Source organism: Rhineura floridana, chromosome 2 (genome assembly GCF_030035675.1).
Source record: "Rhineura floridana isolate rRhiFlo1 chromosome 2, rRhiFlo1.hap2, whole genome shotgun sequence".
NCBI classification, from domain to species: domain Eukaryota; kingdom Metazoa; phylum Chordata; class Lepidosauria; order Squamata; family Rhineuridae; genus Rhineura; species Rhineura floridana.
Window position 1 is genome coordinate 163,805 of NC_084481.1, and position 21,523 is coordinate 185,327.

General features: G+C 44.6%; 1 protein-coding gene across 2 annotated transcripts in view; it reads right to left on the reverse strand.

The window, feature by feature from the left end:
- Nucleotides 1-3,532: 3,532 nt before the first annotated feature.
- Nucleotides 3,533-21,523, reverse strand: part of TNFRSF21 (TNF receptor superfamily member 21) — a 79,787-nt gene continuing 61,796 nt past the window's right edge. For both annotated transcript variants that reach the window (XM_061607517.1, XM_061607518.1), the window contains exons 5-6: nt 15,390-15,603; nt 3,533-4,977 (exon numbers count right to left, since the gene is read on the reverse strand). In XM_061607517.1, the coding sequence (XP_061463501.1) occupies nt 4,748-4,977; nt 15,390-15,603 (444 nt within the window). In that variant the 3' untranslated portion in view covers nt 3,533-4,747. The remainder of the gene's footprint in view (nt 4,978-15,389; nt 15,604-21,523) is intronic.

Here is a 21,523-nt window from a genome sequence, read left to right on the forward strand (position 1 = left end):
CTTACCTGGGAGTAAGCCCCACTGAATTCAGTGGGATTTACTTCTGAGTAGACATCTTTAAAATTCAAATGTGAATTCTCCAAAGCTTTCCTTCTCCCCCATTTTTTCCTCTTTCCTTCCCTCAAACTCAATCACTGCCAGCACACAGAAGCACTGAACTCAATGGGACTTATTTCTGAGTAGACTTTTTAAAAATTGCAGTGAGTCATTCAAAGCTCCCCCCCCCCCCATTTTTTGCCTCTTTCCTTCCCTCAAGCTCATTCGTTGTTTCAGGCCGGTCTCCCTTCCCTCTTTCTTGCCCTTGCCTCCATTTTAGCTTTATTCCTCTTTCCTGCTCCCTGGCTCCAGCAACTGACGTTTCCTTGAGCCCATTTCTGATTGGCAGCAGCTGCTGCTGCTGCTAGAGCAAAGGCGCAGGCTGTCCCCGGGGAGAAAAACTAATCGCTCATGATGGACAGCATGCAGGGAGAATCACCACGTGAACAAGAGATGTCTTTTTTCAGGGTACGGTACACGTGGTGATTTTTGAAATCACCATGTGTAGACTCTTTCTCAAGAGCGGCTGTACCCAGATACAGGGGGCTTCTACCTGGGTACAGAGTAACGTGTGAATACCCCGAGCCAAAGTAGGAATTGAGCACCTCTGACTTTTTTTTTGGTAATCTGTTATCATTTTGCCATCCTCATTGAGTAGCTGTACCACCATTTCTTTTCTTTTTTTTACTTACAGATGTACCTGAAGGAAGCTTTTTTGTTGCTTTTGGCATCTCTTGCTAACCTCAGCTCATTCTCAGCTTTAGCCTTCCTGATGCCATCGCTGCAATTCCATGCTACCTGTCTGTACTCTTCGTTTGTGGCCTGGCCATCCTTCCACCTCCTGCATGTACAAGGATTGGGAACTGCTGTTAAACATTCCAGTGTCAGCACTTCTAGATGAAGCTTAGGATGTCATATTTCTTCAAAAAACACACAAAAAAAATCTGCCACTCAAAATGTCATTCACAAACACTGGATATATGAGCAATTTCATTACTTTGGCTCATCAAAAGCTAGGGGAGTTTCCATATTAGTGAAAAAGACTGTGATCTCTGATACAATAACTGACAGTAGGGGCAGGTATGTTCTTGCAAGGGGCATTGTAGAGGGCATGCAAATAACTCTGGGTTCTATTTACAGGCCAAATGAGGGCCAAGAACATTGTTTTGGGAAAACGCTGGAACTCATGATGGGATCTAAATGCTGTAGTGGATGAGGCTATGGACAGGAGCGGTACTGCAGGAGGAAGAATTAGTCACCCCACAGTTATGGCCCATCTGCTAGAAGAGTTTAGTCTAATTGAAGCATGGCACAGAAGGCATCCAGGGGTCAAAAATTTCACACATTTCTCTAACAGACACAATTATTATTGTAAGATCAATTATTTTCTAGTGTCCCCTGATGCAAGGGACACAGTGGCAGATGCACACTTAGGTGTAATATCGATATCGAACCATGTTCCTGTTGTGATAGTCTTTCACTTCTCACTATCATCCCCCATATTCTTGATGCCTTCCACCAAATCTCCTGTGCAAGGAGATCAAAGAAAGCTGCAAGAGGGAATAGCCCACTATTTCACTGAAAACGTCTCGCTGGAAATTGAACTTGCAGTCTTATGGGATGCTTTCAAATCTGTTATTAGGGGGCAATGCATAATGGAAACGTCGATCCTTGTGTTCCAAAAATGTGACCAGACAGGAACTGGTAGGAGAAATTGCAACTCTGGAGAAACATAAGATGTTTGTGTCTGATGGTTTACAGACACTTCAGAGCCTTCTTCATAAGCTCTATGGTGGCTCTAGAAATTGACCAAACCAGCAACATAGTGGTATAGACTAATTGTGTGTATCACAAATTCAGCAATAGGAATTCAAGGCTGTTGGTGCATGCCCACAGGAAAAAAAGGGAGCAAAACCAGATGGTCCATGTCTTCAGTACTGAGGGAACTTTCTGATACTCAGCGACAGCAATCTGCAAAGTATTTGCAGAATTCTATGAGAATCTTTGTAAAGTTGACAGTTCTCAAAGTTTGTATTAACTTTGCTTTGATATTTGCAGATGTTCATGCACTCTTAAATTACATACGTGTGGTGTGGGCACAGATGGACAAGAAAAGTGGATCCTGTGAGCCCTTATGGTGGCGAAGAGACTCATACTGCAGGCCTGGAAGGACACTCACTCACCATCTACTACTCAGTGGCTGAAGATCTCAATGCCCTTTCTACATTTGAATGGATGACTTAGAAGTCAATCTTGTTTAGATACCTATTTGGACATATGAACTGCCTATATTAATCTATAAGTTTAAATGAGGATTTATAGAATATTATTGTTAATGTTAATAAAATGTTTGTATTCTTTTTTCCTTTGTTATATTTGCAAATAAATGTATATAAATATAAAAGAAAGAATGTGGTATTGCAGCTATAGCTACCAGCTCAGCAGAGGTCAGGCAACACAGGGGAATAACAAGATTTGACCTGGTCCTGTAAACTTGTGCCTAATTTGTTCTAAGGTCTATGCATACCTGCTTGACTACTTGCCTGCTTCCTAGCCATCTTCAGATCTCCACTCTCAATATAGTCAACCAAACCAGGCCTCTTACATTCCCATCATTTGAGGGTAGATGGTTTGAACAGGGATTCTCAAGAACTGCAAAAGGCAGTCTCGGCCACAATTAATAAAACTGAGAACGTACCAAAATTAATTGAGAAAATGCTGACCCTCAATTAGGTTCCTGTGGAGTATGTCAGGAATGTTTTTATTTTAGAAAAAGTAAGAAAAGTTGTGTTTTTAGATGAATAGGAGTGGAGGATAGGAAAAGGACGAGCGCTTGCCTAAAGTTCACTGTGACTCAGTCATAGGCAATTATATTAAGACTATCCCTTCACATTCCTTCTAATTGTACTGACTCTGCTCTTTGTTCAGAGCTCAAATGATTGCAACATCCATTAAGCCTGTTAGCAGTACTTCTGGTTTTCTTGTCATGATTAACAACACAAGGAATGTATAACTGTTCAAAATCAAAATTAATTAGTTTAGGACTGGCAGATTTTTAAAAAATGGATACCCAAACTCAAGGCTGCCGGCACAGAATGTCTTCAAGGCATGGCAGAAATGTTTCCAAAAGGATCTAAACATCCAGCATGTTTTCATTACCATGCTCCGCAGGACTTACTGCACTTTGAATTGCAATCATCATGTTCTACATTAATTTAAGGTGTCATTTACTGGGAGGTCAGATCAGATAATACAAGGTAATTCCTGTCTTTTTTACTACTGTCCCCACACTGTGTCTTGTGTGCATTCAGTACTGACCCACCCACTATCTCACACAAGTCTATCGAAAAGTAACTCTCACCAAGTTCAATGTTGGTCACTCCTGGGCAAACAGGATTGCAGCCTCAAAACAGGACACTTAAAATTCAAATCCTGTGCAACTGCACTGAGCTCATTTCAAGATATCCAACAAATGATGGAGTTTAAGACAAAAACATTCACATGGTAAACACCTATCATTTATTAATAAATTAATTTACCAGAAGGCAAGTTTTTTTCAAAATCATGATCTCCTTCCCTTTCCTGCCCCCATGTAAGGTAGAACACATCACCTTGCAGCAGCATCTCCAAAGTAAGTAATACCACTGAATGGTTTATTACTGGCATAATAGTAGTTGCAAATATAATAGAGGCAGGTTTCTTCCAATGCAGCATTTTTAATAGAAAGTGAAGTGTATGTAGAGGGGAGAAATGCTAATACCAAGTGACGTCTTTGAAACCTATTGGCCACATCTATATAAAAAAAAACTCACACAAAAAAGACAAATTTGAAGCACAGATCAATAAATCGTATAGAATGAGAAATGTGGCACCACCAGGGTTCTTGTTTACCTTCCAGAGTCCAGCTCCAGGTGCTACTTCAAAAATGACCCTAATTATTGAGCCTGCTGAGATCCTAAAATGGCAAGGCAAAATAATCCCTTTGAGCTGAGCATTCAGAATTACACTCAGCTGCAGGCCAAAATGTCTTATTGTCTTGAAGGCTGGAGAACTTACATTTAGAAAGCTTCTGTTTTATAGCTTTAGAGGAGCACAAGTCACCAACCAATATCTGTTTTGTCCATGTGAAACCCATACAGTGTGCTAGTAAAATGTCAACAATGTGAGTAATTCAGTAGTGTCATTTTTTTAAAGGTCATCTTAAGAAAAGCTCATCAAACTGACAAGTGTTTTTCACATAAGCCTCTAGTTATGAACAGGGCAGTAAAGGAGAATTGTAAAAACCTGACATGAGAAAAAAAAAATATATATATATATATATTTCAAATACAAGTGAAAATGGCTGACAACAGAAACAACAGCAAAAAAAACCTACCCAAATTGATCTGGTAAGATTTGAAGGTGATGAAGCTTAAGTCCAAATTCAACAGATAAAGTCTGAACAGAAGATGGGGGCATTTAAGTGGTTAAAATGACAGATTAAAATGTTGTAATGGAAAGAGGGAAACAAGATCTTTTAATTCAGATAAGAAACATGAAAGTTTGCAAAGGTTTGCAAACTGCCCCTCCCTCCTCTGGTAAGGAAGAAAAAAGTAAAACCTAGAAGAAAATACTGGCCACAAGTTCTATAAAATACCCTGCCGGCATGTTGTGCCAAGCTAGTACAAGCAGCAGCCAGAGTGTGTGTGCAGCGTAATTTGGTGACCAAGGTCTAAAGCAGATCAGGCAGGTGGCTATAGACTGAATCTAGGAGTGTCTGGCTTGCTTCTTGGCTCTTGACACCAGCAATTTCAAAAAGCCTATCCAACTTATCCTCCGCTTGTGGGATCTCTTCAATGGCACGAAGCTCCTCTGGGTTCAGAATGTGAAGCATGTCATCAAAGATGGGCTGAAGGTCACATGGGTCCAGGCGAACCTGTCGCAGCACTGTGTCTTTCTTTTCTATGGAAAGGATATTTTGCTATTAATCCAGGATTTGCTAGAAGTCAGTCACCCATTATAATACCTCTTGAGATTTTCAGACTGAAGAGCCAAAGTATAAATTACCCTCATCAGATTGGATGCAGGCTCTCACATAGGTAGAATAGACCCTCTAAAATCAAAGGGATTTATCATACCATAAAGACTGCTATATTTCTCTTTACATGTGTGTTTCATGTCAGGTGTGAGACAGACTGGGGTAACAGGCAGGCTTTATGCTGTCAAAAATAGAGACCAGTCATCCCAGTGTCCTTAGGTGTAACCTGATACTTGCAAGTACCTAACACAGACTAAGGCTGAAATTATAACCCTACTTACCTTGGAGTATGCCCCATTGAATTCAATAAGACTTCTGAGTAGACATGCTTAGGATTATGCTGAAATTCTCTAAACACATCTCTGAGGACTTCACGAGCCAGCCTATTTTTTAAAAAATAGCTTTCCCCCTCATCTGTTGTGTAACATCTCATCTGATCAGGCTGGTACAGCAGATAGGCCTGTTGTTGCAACTTGCAGGTAGATGGACCAGCTTAGAATCCCATGGATTTTTGGCTGGCCCACTTCCACCTGCAAAATAAGCCTATTTAGGGGGTATATGCCAGCTACTGTTGATGGGTATACCACAAGCGACAGCTTCTGCACACTTGTAGTTTAGGTGGACACAGAAAGGAGCTCTGCAGTGGTAGAATTCCTCCCCAGCACCAGCAGAGCCTGGCACAGCAATGCAGAGCTGAGTGAAGGGATACCTCCACCTCATCCAAAAAACCCCTAGCGTAGTAGATTGGGGGTTTGGATTACTCTACTCTGTAAATCTGGATCCAACCCACCAGGGAAATCTCGATTCTTGTGGCAAGTCTATTCACCTCATCCATAAACTCACTATGTGAATCCTGTCCATTATGCAGCGCATCTCCCAATCCCATTGTCATACCTGGCACAGAAGAGCCACTGGATGTAACTGAATAATTACCCAATTATTAGGAAACAAGTATGGAACTTGAGGAAAGAAGGAGTATATTAAGGTACACCAATAGAAATTAGAGTGGATGAAGAGAGTTTGGGTCATGTAATCTTACTTCTTACCAACTAAGGGCCCATTTGGAATAGTACCTAGCTTTTTCTTTCTATCATGTTTTCCTATCAGATCAGATTCTAGTATTTCTGTGGCCAAGGCCTGTCCAAAGCCCTCTGTCACAGTCACAGACTAGCTCACCATTCTACTGCTTGACCTATGTAAAATGGTAGCCCAGATACCTTGCAGGTTTGTTAGGATAAAGCAGTGTGTGTGGGGGAATCATATATGTTGCTCTGGGCTCCTTCATAGTAAGCAGGATAAAAATGTAACTAATAATAATTGTATTTTTAAAATGTTTGGCCGGTCATTCCTTTGGTAAATTCAACATCAAAAGTTCTTTCCAGACATTGTAGATCGTGCCATTTATCATCAACAGAATGATAACAAAATAATCATCAACAGAAATATTTAGAAACACACGCTGATGCACTTTGCAGGGCAAAATCAAAGTCTGCATTCCTAATAATTCTTGCTGTTCCATTTACACTGAAGTCTGAATAAAAATGATAAATGGCGCTATGAATATGAAATGAACCATTGGTTCTTACCTGAAAGGTAATTTTACTGGATGCCAGTCCATCACGTGAGTATTAGTCTGCCATCTGGTGTCCAAGGACAGGAAATACACTGAAGCTTGCAACTTTGAGGAAGTAGTTAAGTGTTCCTGGCTTGCAGAGCCCAGTTCATTTTTGGACACAGTCCTCTGTGATGTGGCAGTGGAAAATCTATATGTTGTTCTGCAGGAAAGGAAGGAAGAAAAACACAGCCCTACCACAGAAGAACAATGTCACAAGCAAGCGACCCCTTAGCTTAACATGAGGCCACTTCCTCATCATGCAAGTTAGGAGCTGGAAGTTCTGTGAACTGAAAACAGATAGAATGCAGTGCCAAGCTCAGTCCTAGATTGCAATTATATATATCTATGTATGTATATACAAATATTTAGCCTATTGACATACTAGACATTTTAGTTGTTCCCCCCCCTTCTTAAAAACAAAACAAAACAAGAGAAAGCTTAAACTTGGACTGACTTAGCGGCTGTACCCCAAAGACTGAACCGGGTGGGTTGTGATGGACTGGGATCCAGTAAAATCACCTTTCAGGTGAGAACCAATGGTTCATTTTCCCTGGATGCCAGTCCATCACGTGGGACATACCAAAGCTAGGTAGGTCAGGGCCAGCTGACTAAGTCATTGGTACCACCTGCTGCAGTACTCTTCTCCCAAAGGGGGCCTTGGCCGAGGCGTAACGGTCTATCTTGTAGTGTCTGATGAAGGTCAAAGGAGATGACCAATTTGGCGTTGGTTGAGAAGGCTGCCATGGTAGATGCCACTCTTGTAGAGTGGGCTGTTATGCTCTGTGGCAGCGTGAGGCTGATAGCCTCGTAGGCCATATGGTTGCATGTTCTTAGCCAGTGTGCTACGGTTGGTGTCAATGCCTTCTTACCCAGAGTTCTGGGCTGTATTGATATAAGCATGCTCTGTGGTCCTTAGTCCTATCTATCCTGAGTGCCCTAGTGAAGTATAGGCAGTGCAGATCCTTTTCCAGCGGGTGCACAGGTCTAGGCCAGAATGATGGTAGGACCAGCTCCTGCAAGGTGGCATCTAATAGATAGGGTACCCAGCTCCAAAATGCGCCTGGCCATGGTAATAGCAATGAGGAATAGGACCTTGTAGGACAGGACCTGAAGAGGAAAGTTATCTAGTGGTTTGAAGGGTGGTAGTTGCAGGGCCACAGGACCTTCTGTAGGCCCCATGATGGGAAGTGGTGAGTGGTCGGAGGTTGTGAAGCAGCAGCCCCCTTGAAGACGTGCCGGATCAGCTGGTTACTGTCGACTGGATGGTCAGATGTGGCTGACAGAACCACTGAGATGGCTGATGCCATCTGATGCCTGTCTCCATACTGCAGAGGAAATCTAGCACCTGATGAATGTTGGCCTTGGAAGGTCAAATGCCCTTGGCTTGCAAAGACCTTCCAGGTAGCTTGGTAGATTCTTCTCGTGGATGGCCTGAGCGCGGCAAGAATGACATAAATGACTCCTAAGGTAAGGCCTGAGCATCTCAGACTTCTCCGCTCAAGTGCCACACTGTCAGTTTCAACCAGTCTGGATCTGGATGTCACATTGGGCCCTGGGGGTAATCTCCAAGGTTCTGTCACCGAGAGGCTGAGGATCTCCGAGATCCATGGTCTCTGTGGCCACCAGAGAGCGATCAGTACCAAGTGGGCCTTCTCTTCCCTCCCCTTCTGCAGAGGGCGTGCTAGGAGGGGCTTTGGTGGGAAGGCATACAGGAGGCCCCGAGGCCAATGTTGTGACAGGGCATCTACTGCTTCTGCTCCTTGTGAAGAACCAAGGAAGTTGGTGATTCTGTTCTGTCGTGAAGAGATCTATTTCTAATCGGCCATATCTCTACTGTATCTTGGCAAAGACCTGCGGGTGTAGGGCCATTCCCATAGGAGAATTTGTTGTTGACCAAGCCAGTCTGTTGTGGTGAGATGTTCTGCTGAGATGTTCTGCTGTTAGGGATGGGAGGTTGTGCTCTGCCCATTCCATGTCAGGGTGGCCTCTGCTTGTAGGCTCCTCGAGCGCGTTCCCCCTTGTCTGATGATGTGTGTCCTCCTTGTAGTGTCGTTGGTGTAGATTAGGGCATGCCTGAGAGGGAAGCACTGGCTGAAGTGAAGTTAGAGTGAGCCGGGATGCTTGCAGCTTCAGCCAGCTGATGCTGAGTCTTGCTTCCTCCTCTAACCATATGCCCTGGGTATAGTTCATGTTGCAGTGTGCTCCCCATCCCAGTAGGCTGGTGTCCATTATTATTATGGTTCTTGGAGGATCCATGAAGGGGGTGCCTCTTAGGAGGTTGTCCCGCTTCATCCACCATAGGAATGAGTGACAGAGCTCTGCGGACAGTGAAATTTGTTAGTGTAGCGATCTTGCGATGTCCGCTTGATGGGGTAGCAGGGCCCTCTGAAGGGGTCTTGTGTGGTGGTGGGCCCATGGGACTATCTGTATGTGGATATGAAGAGACCTAGGGCTCTGGCAAGACTCATGATATCTGCTGCCTTGTTTCAGTGGAGTGCAGTTGCCGTCTCTGATGGTCTGTATCCTTTCTGAAGAAAGACATACAAGGCCCTTTTTGTATCTAGTAGAGCTCCCAGGTGTTGTAGCTGCTGGGAGGGAGCAAGGTGACTCTTTTCATGGTTGACCAGGAAACCAAGGTGATCGAGAAGCATCAGGGTTTCCCCGACATGCTCCTGAGCGTGCTGTAGGCTGTTTGCCCACATTAGTAGGCCATTGAGGTGCGGGTAGATGTGTATTCCCTGCAGGTGGAGGTGTACCACCAGGGCTGCCATGAACTTTCTGAATACTCTTGAAGCTGATGGCAGACCGAATGGAAGAGCCCTGTACTGGAAGTGATGGTGCCCGAACAAGAACCTTAGGAACCTTCTGTGAGAGGGCAGGACTGGGATGTGAAGATAGGCTTTCCGCAAATCGATGGAGGCTAGGAAGTCGCCCTCCTGTAGTGCTTCCCTGATGGAGTTTAGGGATTCCATCTTGAACCTGCTGTAATTCACAAACCTGTTCAGGTACTTGAGGTCTAGGATCGCTCTCCAGGACAGGTCTCATTTCAGGACTGTAAACAAGACTGAGTAGACACCTGAGCCACGCTGTAAGGGATTGATCTCCTCTATGGCGTGGATGTCCTTCAGGTGCTGAATGGCTGCTGCTATGATGCTTCTTCCTGCCGGGCCCTTGGGTATTTGGGATGGTAAGAACCTGTGAAGTGGATGGTTAGAGAATTCTATAGCGTAGCCCCTGGTGATCGAGTTGAGCACCCAAACATCCACCTTGATGGCCCGCAAGGCAGGAGTGAACTGCAGAAGCCGGCCCCCTATTTCTGTGGCACCATTGTTGGCGGCGATGGCCACCCTGCTTGGGTGTCAGGGTTGGGTTGACCAGCCTGCCTCCCTGATTGTTGTGTTCTGGATTGGTATCGAGGCTTGTTCCAGGAATAGCAGGGAGAGGATCTGTAATCCCTGCTCTTGCTGCTTGCCTTCCCAACCGAAAGGAGTGGTAGGAGTTGTAGGGAGAGTACCTTCTCGAGCCGCACTTGTCTTCCCGCTTTTTGGTTGCCAGGTATGGCTTTCCTTTTTCCTTGGGGTCTACAAGGACCTCCTTCAGAGTCTCCTTCAGAGTCTTCAAACAGCTTACCTCCTGCAAAGGGTTTTGTTATGAGGTTTGCTTTTGCTGTGTTGTCTGCATCCTAGTGTTTTAGCCAGAGCGTGCAGCGTGCCACAATGTTGGTGGCCATGGATCTGGCTGTGAATTGAGAGGCATCTAATGTGGCATCTGCAATGAAGGCAGCTGTCTTGTGGAGCTTTAGCAGCAACTTTCTGACCTGCTCTGGGTCCTGGTCGGGTTTATCCAGTAGCTCCACTAGCCAGACCAGTGAATGCTGAGGTGGTGTTGGCAGCTCTAAAGGAGATGGCATTTGCCTCATGGGACCTCCGCAGGGTGTAGTCCAGCCGGTGCTCTGTGGGATCCTTGAGATTCATTTTGCCTTCCTTAGGAAGGAAAAAAGGGGATAAGAGAAAAATCAACTCATTTGAAATGCGGTGCTGGAGGAGAGCTTTGCGCATACCATGGACTGTGAAAAAAACAAATAATTGGGTGTTAGAAGAAATTAAACCAGAACTGTCACTAGAAGCTAAAATGATGAAACTGAGGTTTTCATACTTTGCACACATCATGAGAAGGCATGATTCACTAGAAAAGAAAATAATGCTGGGAAAAACAGCAGGGAGAAGAAAAAGAGGAAGACCAAACAAGAGATGGATTGATTCCATAAAGGGAGCCTGAACTTACAAGATCTGAACAGAGTGGTCCATGACAGATGCTCTTGGAGGTCACTGATTCATAGGGTCACCATAAGTTGTAATAGACTTGAAGGCACAAAACAACAACAAGGGAGGATGGTTCTTGAGACAAGACTAAGGACTGGACTGTCCACAGCTGGGACTTGTAGAAGCTCCATGAAGTCTGCCTTGATGGAGTAGAGCTTGTTGGCTTGTGCCTTTCTACTATGAGAATGGAGAGGTGTGCTCCATTCTGTTACAGCATTCTTGAGAACAGGGCCTGGCATTAGTGTTGGGTGAGGGCTGCTCCTGCCCTGGGGGACCTGCTTCCACTGAGGCACCTTTGTCTGCCCCTGGGTTCTCTGCTTCTAAGACAGCTCGAGCTCTCTTCAGGAGGGGAAGGTAATTGGAGGCCTGAAATAGTCGCTGTGGGGGCAGCCCCTGTCCCTCCGCCTCTGTGTTTGTGTTCTAAGAAGTCCTGATCTGATGAGGGATATGCATCCTCATAGGGCTCCCCTCGTGGTCTGCCTCTCAGTGTGTCGAAAGGGCTTGGAGATGAGTCCTCATCCTCGTCTGAGGAGTGTGGAGGCTCCGCAGTATAGTTGGCCTTACGCTTGGCCTTTCGCCCCCTAGCGGTGCTAGTGTTGGTAGGCCAGTTGGCTGCTGACGCTTGTGTAGAGCTGGGGCCACTGGCTAATGACCTGTCAGCTCCACACTGAGTCAGCAGTGGGGGTTGGAAATTCCTGGGTCGTTAGCACGGAAGGGAAGTCCTTAGCCGGCAGACTGGTTGTAAATCTGCCAGGCAAACGAGGAGGGAACCTGATAAGGGCCAGGCCTGTCTGAAGCTTACTTGCCAAGTCACAAGTCCAGAAGCGAGGTCAGTAGAGGTCCGGGATCAATTGCCAAGGGGTCAGTCCAAGAGATGCTGCAGGGAAACTGGGAATACATGAAGCCACGCCTGACGTTGCAGTCAGCAACAAGCTGCAGCCAAGGTGTGCCTTATAAAGAGCAGGGTTGACAGCAGGTGTGAGCCCTCAGCGTTTGGGCCTTAAGGGGACAGGCCTGCCTCTCTTCTGCCTGACCTTCTGCTGTCTACGTTCTGCAGGTGAGGGGGGAGTATCCTGTTCACTGTCTACATCTAGCTGCAGGGCCTCCGCTGTATCTGGGGTGCTCTGCAGCTGAGGGGGAGAAGGAGCTGGATTCTCAGGAGTCTCTTCCGTGTCTCCTTCTGGGTCTGCTGCTCCTGGGTCTGCTGCTGTTACTCCCGAGTCGTCCTCATCGGAGGAGTCCTCTGATGGGGCCATGACACGACCCAAATAGAGCCTCCTTGAGTCTATCAGCTGATCCGAGAATGCCAATGGGGCTCCCTGGCTCAAAGTTGACCAGCTCGATGACTGTGTTGAGCGGGCTGTTTGATGGGAAAATCCACTGGACTCGTCATCTGAGGCCTCTGAGATGGCTGGGTTGGCTGCTTTCTGCACTGTTGAACCCATTTCCTCAAGAGGCTGCTCCCTCTCCTATTCCTCATGGCCCATGTACATGGCCCTACGTGGGGGCTGGCTGGATGGCCCTTTGTCGTGTATCTTCCTGGCCTTCTTGGCCTTGGGAGGCTTTGTCCGCATCTTGTTGGTTGGCAAGGTCTGATGGGTGCCCTGTTTGATTGAGGGGATGCCCCTGTAAATGTTGTACAGTAATTATGGTAGCGTTGTCAGTTTTGTAGCATAAATGTGGTGGGTTGGAATGTTGAGGAATGCCGAGTTGTGATTGGCTGAGTGTCTGGGTGATTGACGGTATAAATGAGAGAATGACAGTTGGTGGTGGTTGTTGGTTCTGGGTTTTGGAGGGGTGGATTTGTGTTTAGGTGGGTAGTGAGGCAGGTTTTAGGACTACGAGATATAAAGAGAAAACTATTATATGTAACCACACACATGTTGCCTGAACTTCAAGTAATCTTGTTTATTCCTTGTGTTATTAAATAAAGAGTTTTCGTTTAACAACATGCCTGATCCTTGGCTGAGATATTACAGACTAGAAGGGTGGGCAGAGCAAATACCAAAGCTGGGAACAGTATCAATGGTGGCAGCGGTGAAGGGACAGTGTAACAGCATCAGGTATCCAAAGCAACTCAGGGCTGTAATATTTAAAGGCAGAAAGATACAGGGGGGTTGTGGCCTGTAAATGCACTCAGACACTACGTAGCAATCTGTGGAGGAGACTAAGGCACAGTCTCAGGGCAGTATTGCATTACAGAGTGTCCCATGCCTAGTAGTGGGATCGTGAGAGACCTGTGCTGGGGCCATTGTGAGAGATCCATTATGAGACCAGACAGGGATGCCCCGGGCCACATTATTATGTGCAGCTTGCCCAACCAGCAAGCAGGGCTGCTCAGGGGCATCTTGCTTTATTGCCATATTTGTTGGCTATGAAGGCTTGCTCTGTTGCTGCCACGTTTGGCAAGGAAGGAGAGGATTTAAATCCGGGTTCTAGCCAGGTAACTGTCCTCTATGGGTTCTGCTCTGCCTGCTGCCACACTTGGCGAGGGAGGAGAGCATTTAAATCAGTGGTTCTTAACCTTTTCCACTGCCAGCAACCCTTGGATTTCCAAAATATGCTCTCGCACCCCCTGAAGAAATACTGTTCATTTTTAATTTTAATTTAATTTAATTTTAATGTGTGTTTTAGCCTAACTTAGCTAAGATAAATGACAGTTTTCCAAAATCTTTGGTTGGGCCTTGCACCCCTAGAAAAAGTGTCTCGCACCCCCTGGTTTAAATTCAGGTTATGGCCAGGTAAATGTCCTCTTTGGGGACTCTGTCTTCTTTGTAGCCTGTCCAAGTCAGAGGGGAGAAAGAGAAGGGCAGGAAGACAAAGGGGTGGGGAGTATAGAATCCCCCATAGAGGACAGCAGTGCTAGTATCAGCAGTGATGGTAGTAGTAATAGTAGTAATAATAATAATAATAATAGGGTGGGCCAGGTGGGGGCGCTGCAGCTGCTGGGTCTCTGGTTGACCAAGAGGTCCCTCTGTGCCAGGAGATGTCCCCTCCCACCAGAAGTGGCAGGGCAAGCGGGAGGATCGGTAGACCGGCTACCTGGGTTGTGTAGGTGGGGGGGGGGGGAAGAAACCAAAAGAAAAAAGGGGAATTTTTTTTTTAAAAAAACCTGGTTATTGTCCCTGATGACCCCTATCATGCTAGGCCCAGTGAATTTAATCCTGTGTGGGCCTGCTCCTTTTTTTTTACCATGGGAGCAACAACCACTGGTAAGGATGGAGGGTGGGCAGGCCGCAGTCAGCAGTGGGAAGGGAGTGTGGCTGGCTAAGGTAGGATGGGGGAAAACTGCCCAGCTAAGAGGGAAGGAGGTGGCTCCTGGTCGCCTGGCTTGTATCGCTGGGTAAAAATGGCAGCTGGCTTTCGCACCCTAGGAAGTCTTCACGGGGTCAAGGGGAGGCAGACAACCTGGTCAGACTAAAATGGAGGTTGTGCCTCCATGCCGTTGCTCAGTGCCGTGGACGGCTAAGGCAAACAAGCTAGAGACGGGGCAAAGTTTCCTAAAAAGGGAGACGATGTCGGGGGGGGGAGTCCCAATGGTGTCCAGAAGTGCGGAGAGTGGAACCCGGGGGGGGGGGACTGAGAGTGCTCCCCTAACCTACCACAAGAAATAGGCTGAAAGGAAAAAGTTTTTTAAAAAATATATATATAGCAACTACAGCAAAGTTAGAAGAAACTAGGTAAGAGAAAAATAGAAAAGGGAATTGACTCACACTGTCGAAGAAAGTGGGAGTAAGGACTGAGACATCCGCCTTGGAGCAGGACAGCAAATGAACTGGACTCTGCAAGCCAGCGATGTCTAATGACTTCCTCAAAGCTGCAAAGCTTCAGTGCATTTCCTGTCCTTGGACACCTAATGGCAGACTAATGGCAGATGTGATGGACTCGTTGGAATAGGCAAATATTGCATGTTCACTTTAAGGGATATTTGGGAAATATCCCATGTACCTGTTTACCATGATGTAACTTCCTAATGGGTGGGGTTTAGTTACCTGACTTCCTCCTCCTTTGTCCTGGGGGATTTTTGAATATCCTCCTTTGCTGATCTATCCACCATTGAGAGAGGCCGCATGGCACAGATGCTCTCTCTGAGAGCATCCATTACTAAAGCCCAAGATGGACTGAGACTATTTTTCTTTCATCTAAGCTATAGAGCCTGTGTTCCTAACATATGAGGTCGTAGGTAGATATTCTTTTCTTTTATCTAAAGGATTGTGTCTGTTGTTATTTACATAGAGAAAGGTGGACTGGTTTACATTCTCGTTCTGCTGCTTATATTTTTACAACTCTGCTAAGAAATAGGACCAACCAAATTAGTTCCTATTTCTGTATTTTTTATAATACCGAACAGGACTGGCATCCAAGGAAAATGGGATTTGAGACTTCCAAAATTCAGTACCTTTGGTAATAAAGGAACCTGTTCTGCTAAGAGCAGAGGAGCCACTGGAAGTTGAATCACAACGCAGAAGAGGTTCTGACTCATCTACAAAGAAGCACTTGTTCTTCTCTAAGGGAGATGGTTCCACGGGAATAATGGTTGCATCTGGCTTTGGAACTGGGCTAGGGCTGAGAGGACCAGGATGAACAGGAAGAGCCAGTTTGTCAGCTTCAAGCTGAAAGACAAAGACACAAAAATGCTTTGGACATAAGGAGTCAGCAGTATTACATATTTGAAATGGAGGTTATACTCTGCAGTACTGAGAAGCATGTTCAGCCAATCCACTTTTAAGGGGACTTATCACATTCTGATAGACTTTCCTGATAATTTTTAGGCATTAACATGAAAACTGTGTTAGCCAAAGAAGTTCCCCTCTCCACAACTGAATAAACATAAAGAACATAAGAAGAGCCTGCTGGATCAGGCCAGTGGCCCATCTAGTCCAGCATCCTGTTCTCACAGTGGCCAACCAGGTACCCGGGGGAAGCCCGCAAGCAGGACCCGAGTGCAAGAACACTCTCCCCTCCTGAGGCTCCCGGCAACTGGTTTTCAGAAGCATACTGCCTCCAACTAGGGTGGCAGAGCACAGCCATCATGGCTAGTAGCGACTGATAGCCCTGTCCTCCATGAATTTGTCTAATCTTCTTTTAAAGCCATCCGAGGTAGTGGCCATTACTGCGTCTTGTGGGAGCAAATTCCATAGTTTAACTATGCGCTGAGTAAAGAAGTACTTCCTTCTGTCTGTCCTGAATCTTCCAATATTCAGCTTCTTTGAATGTCCACAAGTTCTAGTATTATGAGAGGGAAAAAAACTTTTCTCTATCCACTTCCTCAATGCCATGCATAATTTTATACACTTCTATCATGTCTCCTCTGACCCGCCTTTTCTCTAAACTAAAAAGCCCCAAATGTTGCAACCTTTCCTCATAAGGCAGTCGCTCCACCCCCTTGATCATTCTGGTTGCCCTCTTCTGAACCTTTTCCAACTCTATAATATCCTTTTTGAGATGAGGCAACCAGAACTGTACACAGTATTCCAAATGCGGCCGCACCATAGATTTATACAACGGCATTATGATATCGGCTGTTTTATTTTCAATACCTTTCCTAATTATCGCTAGCATGGAATCCTTTAACGAGGATCCATTGGAGGGCAAGTCTGGTGCCAGCAGCCGCGGTAATTCCAGCTCCAATAGCGTATCTTAAAGTTGCTGCAGTTAAAAAGCTCGTAGTTGGATCTTGGGATCGAGCTGGCGGTCCGCCGCGAGGCGAGCTACCATAGATTTATACAATGACATTATATCGGCTGTTTTATTTTCAATACTTTTCCTAATTATCCCTAGCATGGAATTTGCCATTTTCACAGCTGCCTCACACTGGGTCGACATTTTCATCTTGTTGTCCACTACAACCCCGAGGTCTCTCTCCTGGTCGGTCACCGCCAGTTCAGACCCCATGAGCGTATACGTGAAATTCAGATTTTTTCTCCAATATGCATAATTTTACACTTGTTTATATTGAATTGCATTTGCCATTTTTCCGCCCATTCACTCAGTTTGGAGAGGTCTTTTTGGAGCTCTTCGCAATCCCTTTTTGTTTTAACAACCCTGAACAATTTAGTATCATCAGCAAACTTTGCCACTCCACTGCTCACTCTTAATTCTAGGTCGTTAATAAACAAGTTGAAAAATTCAGATCCGAATACCGATCCTTGAGGGACTCCACTTTCTACAGCCCTCCATTGGGAGAACTGTCCATTTATTCCCACTCTCTGCTTTCTGCTTCTTAACCAATTCCTTATCCACAAGAGGACCTCTCCTCTTATTCCACGACTGCTAAGCTTCCTCAGACGTCTTTGGTGAGGTACCTTGTCAAATGCTTTTTGAAAGTCTAAGTACACTATGTCCACTGCATCACCTCTATCTATATGCTTGTTGACACTCTCAAAGAATTCTAATAGGTTACTGAGACAGGACTTTCCCTTGCAGAAGCCATGCTGGCTGTGCTTCAGCAAGGCTTGTTCTTCTATGTGCTTAGTTAATCTAGCTTTAATAATACTTTCTACCAGTTTTCCAGGGACAGAAGTTAAGCTAACTGGCCTGTAATTTCCGGGATCCCCTCTGGATCCCTTTTTGAAGATTGGTGTTATTCGCCACTTTCCAGTCCTCACGCACGGAGGAAGACCTGAGGGACAAGTTACATATTTTAGTTAGCAGATCAGCAATTTCACATTTGAGTTCTTTGAGAACTCTCGGGTGGATGCCATCCGGGCCCGGTGATTTGTCAGTTTTTATATTGTCTATTAAGCCTAGAACTTCCTCTCTTGTTACCACTATTTGTCTCAGTTCCTCAGAATCCCTTCCTGAAAATGTTAGTTCAGGTTCAGGGATCTGCCCTATATCTTCCACTGTGAAGACAGATGCAAAAAGTTCATTTAGCTTCTCTGCAATCTCCTTATCGTTCTTTAGTACACAGAGTATGCAGAGCCAAGAAAAGGAAGACACTACAAATATTTATTATATCAGTTTTTTGTTCATTCAGGAGTAGAAAGAATTCAAAGAATGATCTGTACTCATGATAAAGCAGTTTCAGGAAAAGGCTGACTGCAGAATATACACAAAAGATGAATCACCTCAGCTTATCACTCGTTCACCTTTCCTTTTGGTTTAAAATCACAGGTCAATAAATGTTGGTTTGCAGAAGGAGTGGAGAAGCTTTTTGGCCTGGTGAGCCAGTTCTATATCTGTCCCCACCTCTGTAGGTCACTTTTGACAAGTGGGTGTAACAACCAACCTATCAATCACCTAACATCATTATGATGTCAGATGATTGACAGGTAGGTAGTCCCACCCATTCATCAAGTCACTTGTGCAGTGCATCCAGAGCACCTGAGAACCACCTGGAATACGGGAAATTGCCTTATACCGAGTCAGACCATTGGTCCATCTAGCTCAGTATTGTCTACACTGACTGGCAGCTGTCTAGGGTTTCAGGCAGGGGTCTCTCTGAGCCCTACCACTGGGGACTGAACTTGGGATTCAGTATGCAAGGGAAATGCTCTACCACTGAGCTACGGCTCTTCCCCCATATGGTGTACTTTTCAAGATGGCTGCTAGTGGGAAGACGCTGTTTGATATCCTCTGATATCCTCTGATCTCTAGGGAGCAAGTTGGAACAGACTGAGTATTTTTAAACTTTTAAACTTTATTTTTATTTTTAACTCTATATAACTGGTCTCACTCATATTTACGCTGAAGCTGATTTCTTACCGGGCTAGCTGTCTCTAAATTATAAGTACAACTCCTATCTCTACTCCTACTCCTCCATTGTCTAATTATGGTTTTAACAAGGAGAATGTGCCGTGAATCCCAGCAAGAACTCCAGCAAGAACAAATACCAGTAGATAAGGATATGTCAAAAAGTACAAAACAACTTAAGATTACTCACTTTTTTGGCTGGAAACACGGAATGAACGGAGGGAGTAGAGAGGCAGAAGGACCGTGCTCTCTCTCCTGTTCGACAATAGATCAAGATTTAAAGGAGCCAAGTCCTGCTATGAGTCTCTGTTCTGCTCCATTATGTATGTTAAACAATGAAAAACTCAATTGGTCCTTAGACTCTAAAGTGTTCCACCTACTACAAGAACCCTCTGTGCCAATCACCCCAAATTTAGCGGTGGAATTAGCCCAGGCAGAAGTTCAACTTGGACAGCACACGGGAGAACCAGAATTAACACAAACAGTTCAATCTACGATAAATAAACTAACCTCTATCCGAACCGAAGATCTTTTAAGAACGCAAAACTCCTCTTGTGCTAATGATGATTTTAGTTTTTTTCAACCTTCTTTTAATGATCCTCATCTATCTCTTCATCTGGCAATATTCTCCGATCAATTGAAATCTATAATAGACTTTATTTCTGTAACCAACAATCTTTTAAGAACCCTTACTGAAGAGTTTGTGAAGACATCACTGCCAACCAAATTAGATACTCCTACGGAGAACCCTCCGTCTGACTCTTCCCCTCCTATGATGATGAAGAAAGTATCTCAAAATCAAGGACAAAAAAAGAAACGACCTAAGAATGCTAACCACATAAAGAAAACAAAGAATATAAAGAACTATAAACGCCCTAGAGGGAGGAAGATGAATTTCCGTAAACTTTTTAAATTATTAGAAGATGTACTTTCCCTTGAACATACTAGGAGAAGCTCGGGACAATCCTCTTCAATACGTATATTGGATACAACTCCTCCGGTGAAGCATTCCCCCCCTCCTGTATCTCAACCATTTTTGGGAGACACACCCTCTTCCCCTATGAAGTTACAGACAATAGAGCAAAATCAAGCTCCTATAAAGACAGAACCTATAGACTGTTGGTCTTTACAACTTCAGCAGAACTCAATTGTTCTTTCCAACTTGCCTTACCCTGGTTCCTCTGGTCAATTGTCAAATCTAAAATTGTATTTTCTGAAATTATTCCAATTTTGGGACATAGGCCCAATTAATTTCAAAGATTTTGCTAAAATTACTGTTCTGTCCAAAACTCCTTCTGATTTTACAGTACTGTTTTCCTTTGTTCCTTTTAAATTAGTCAATTTATTTTTAGCTAAGAAATTCTGGCTTTGGGAGCGGGGCATCTCTGTCCATAGATACTTCTTAAATTTAGCGACTCCTCCCCCTTTGATTATTAAACGGCCAAGAACTTCGCTAAATTCCTATGATCAACAACCACCTCTAAGAGAATTACGTCAGGACTATGCTGTCCCTTTAGCATTATCTAGCCCAGATGACCCTAGGGATTCCTTAATGAATTGTTGTGATCATAGGATATTGACGCCTTCTGCTAATATATCCTTGCCTATTATTAAGAATTCTAATCGCATGGAGCCTGTTGATCATCCTGTTATATTAAAAAAGCCCCAGGTTGAAGAGTTAATGATTAAATTTCCTAGTTTCTCTGATATAGCCCAACAAGATATCATTGATGACCTACATAGTCTCCTTAGACTGCTGCAGAATCATAGGTTGCCACAGAATAAGGAAAGTTCTAACCACCATTTAGCAGCTGAAACTGCCTGCAGTTTCTTAGAACAAACTGCTGTGACGGATTCAGCACTCTCTGCCCCCTTTGGGAATCTATCTCAGACAGACTCCCCTAAATACAGACCCCCATTAGAATCTGATGTTGCCACCTCTTTGAATTCTATCGCAATTGATATTGAAGAATCGAGGCGGGTACCTATCGAAGGTCTTTGATAGCAACCCTATTCCTACGATATTAGGTAGAAGGAAGTACAACCAATTAACACCATATGTTCGTTCCAAAGAAGGCATAGTACATCGCCATCTACTTGCCCCTGTACAATTAACTCAAAAAGAGGGACAGACTCCTGCCTTAAACAACTTTTTCGGATCCCAAATTGCACTCCTTAATGCAAGATCTGTAAATAAGAAATCGGTGATTATCCAAGACCTCATTGTGGACGAACAAGTAGATGTATTATGTATTACTGAAACCTGGTTAGACGAAGCCGGCGGAGTTAATTTGACTAGTCTTTGCCCGCCTGGCTTCATGGTTATACATCAACCTAGACTTGGTGATCCTGGAGGCGGGGTGGCAATAGTATAGAGAGAGACTATCTCCCTAACTAGGATCCCCCTTTCATCTCCTCCTGGATTCGAAGTCCTTAGTCTAAAATCTGGAAACCAGGATAATTTGGTAATTTTATTGACCTACCGTTCTCCATGCTGCCCCACGTCCACATTGCAGGATCTATCGAATTCGATCCTGGAATTAATGTTGATGTCCCCCAAACTGTTAGTATTGGGTGACTTCAACATTCATGCTAATTCTTCTTTATATGGTGCGGCTCAAGAGTTTATGACGACTATGTCAACCTTAGGACTTCTTCAACTAATTAAGGAACCTACACATAGAGCTGGAAACACTCTTGATCTTGTTTTTTACACAGGATCAGATGAAGAGATCTTAGCAGTCTCTGACTTATCTATTCGTCCATTACCATGGACGGATCATTATTTAATTAAATTTAAAATTCCACCACTATTTACCCCTTCTACAGAAAAGAATC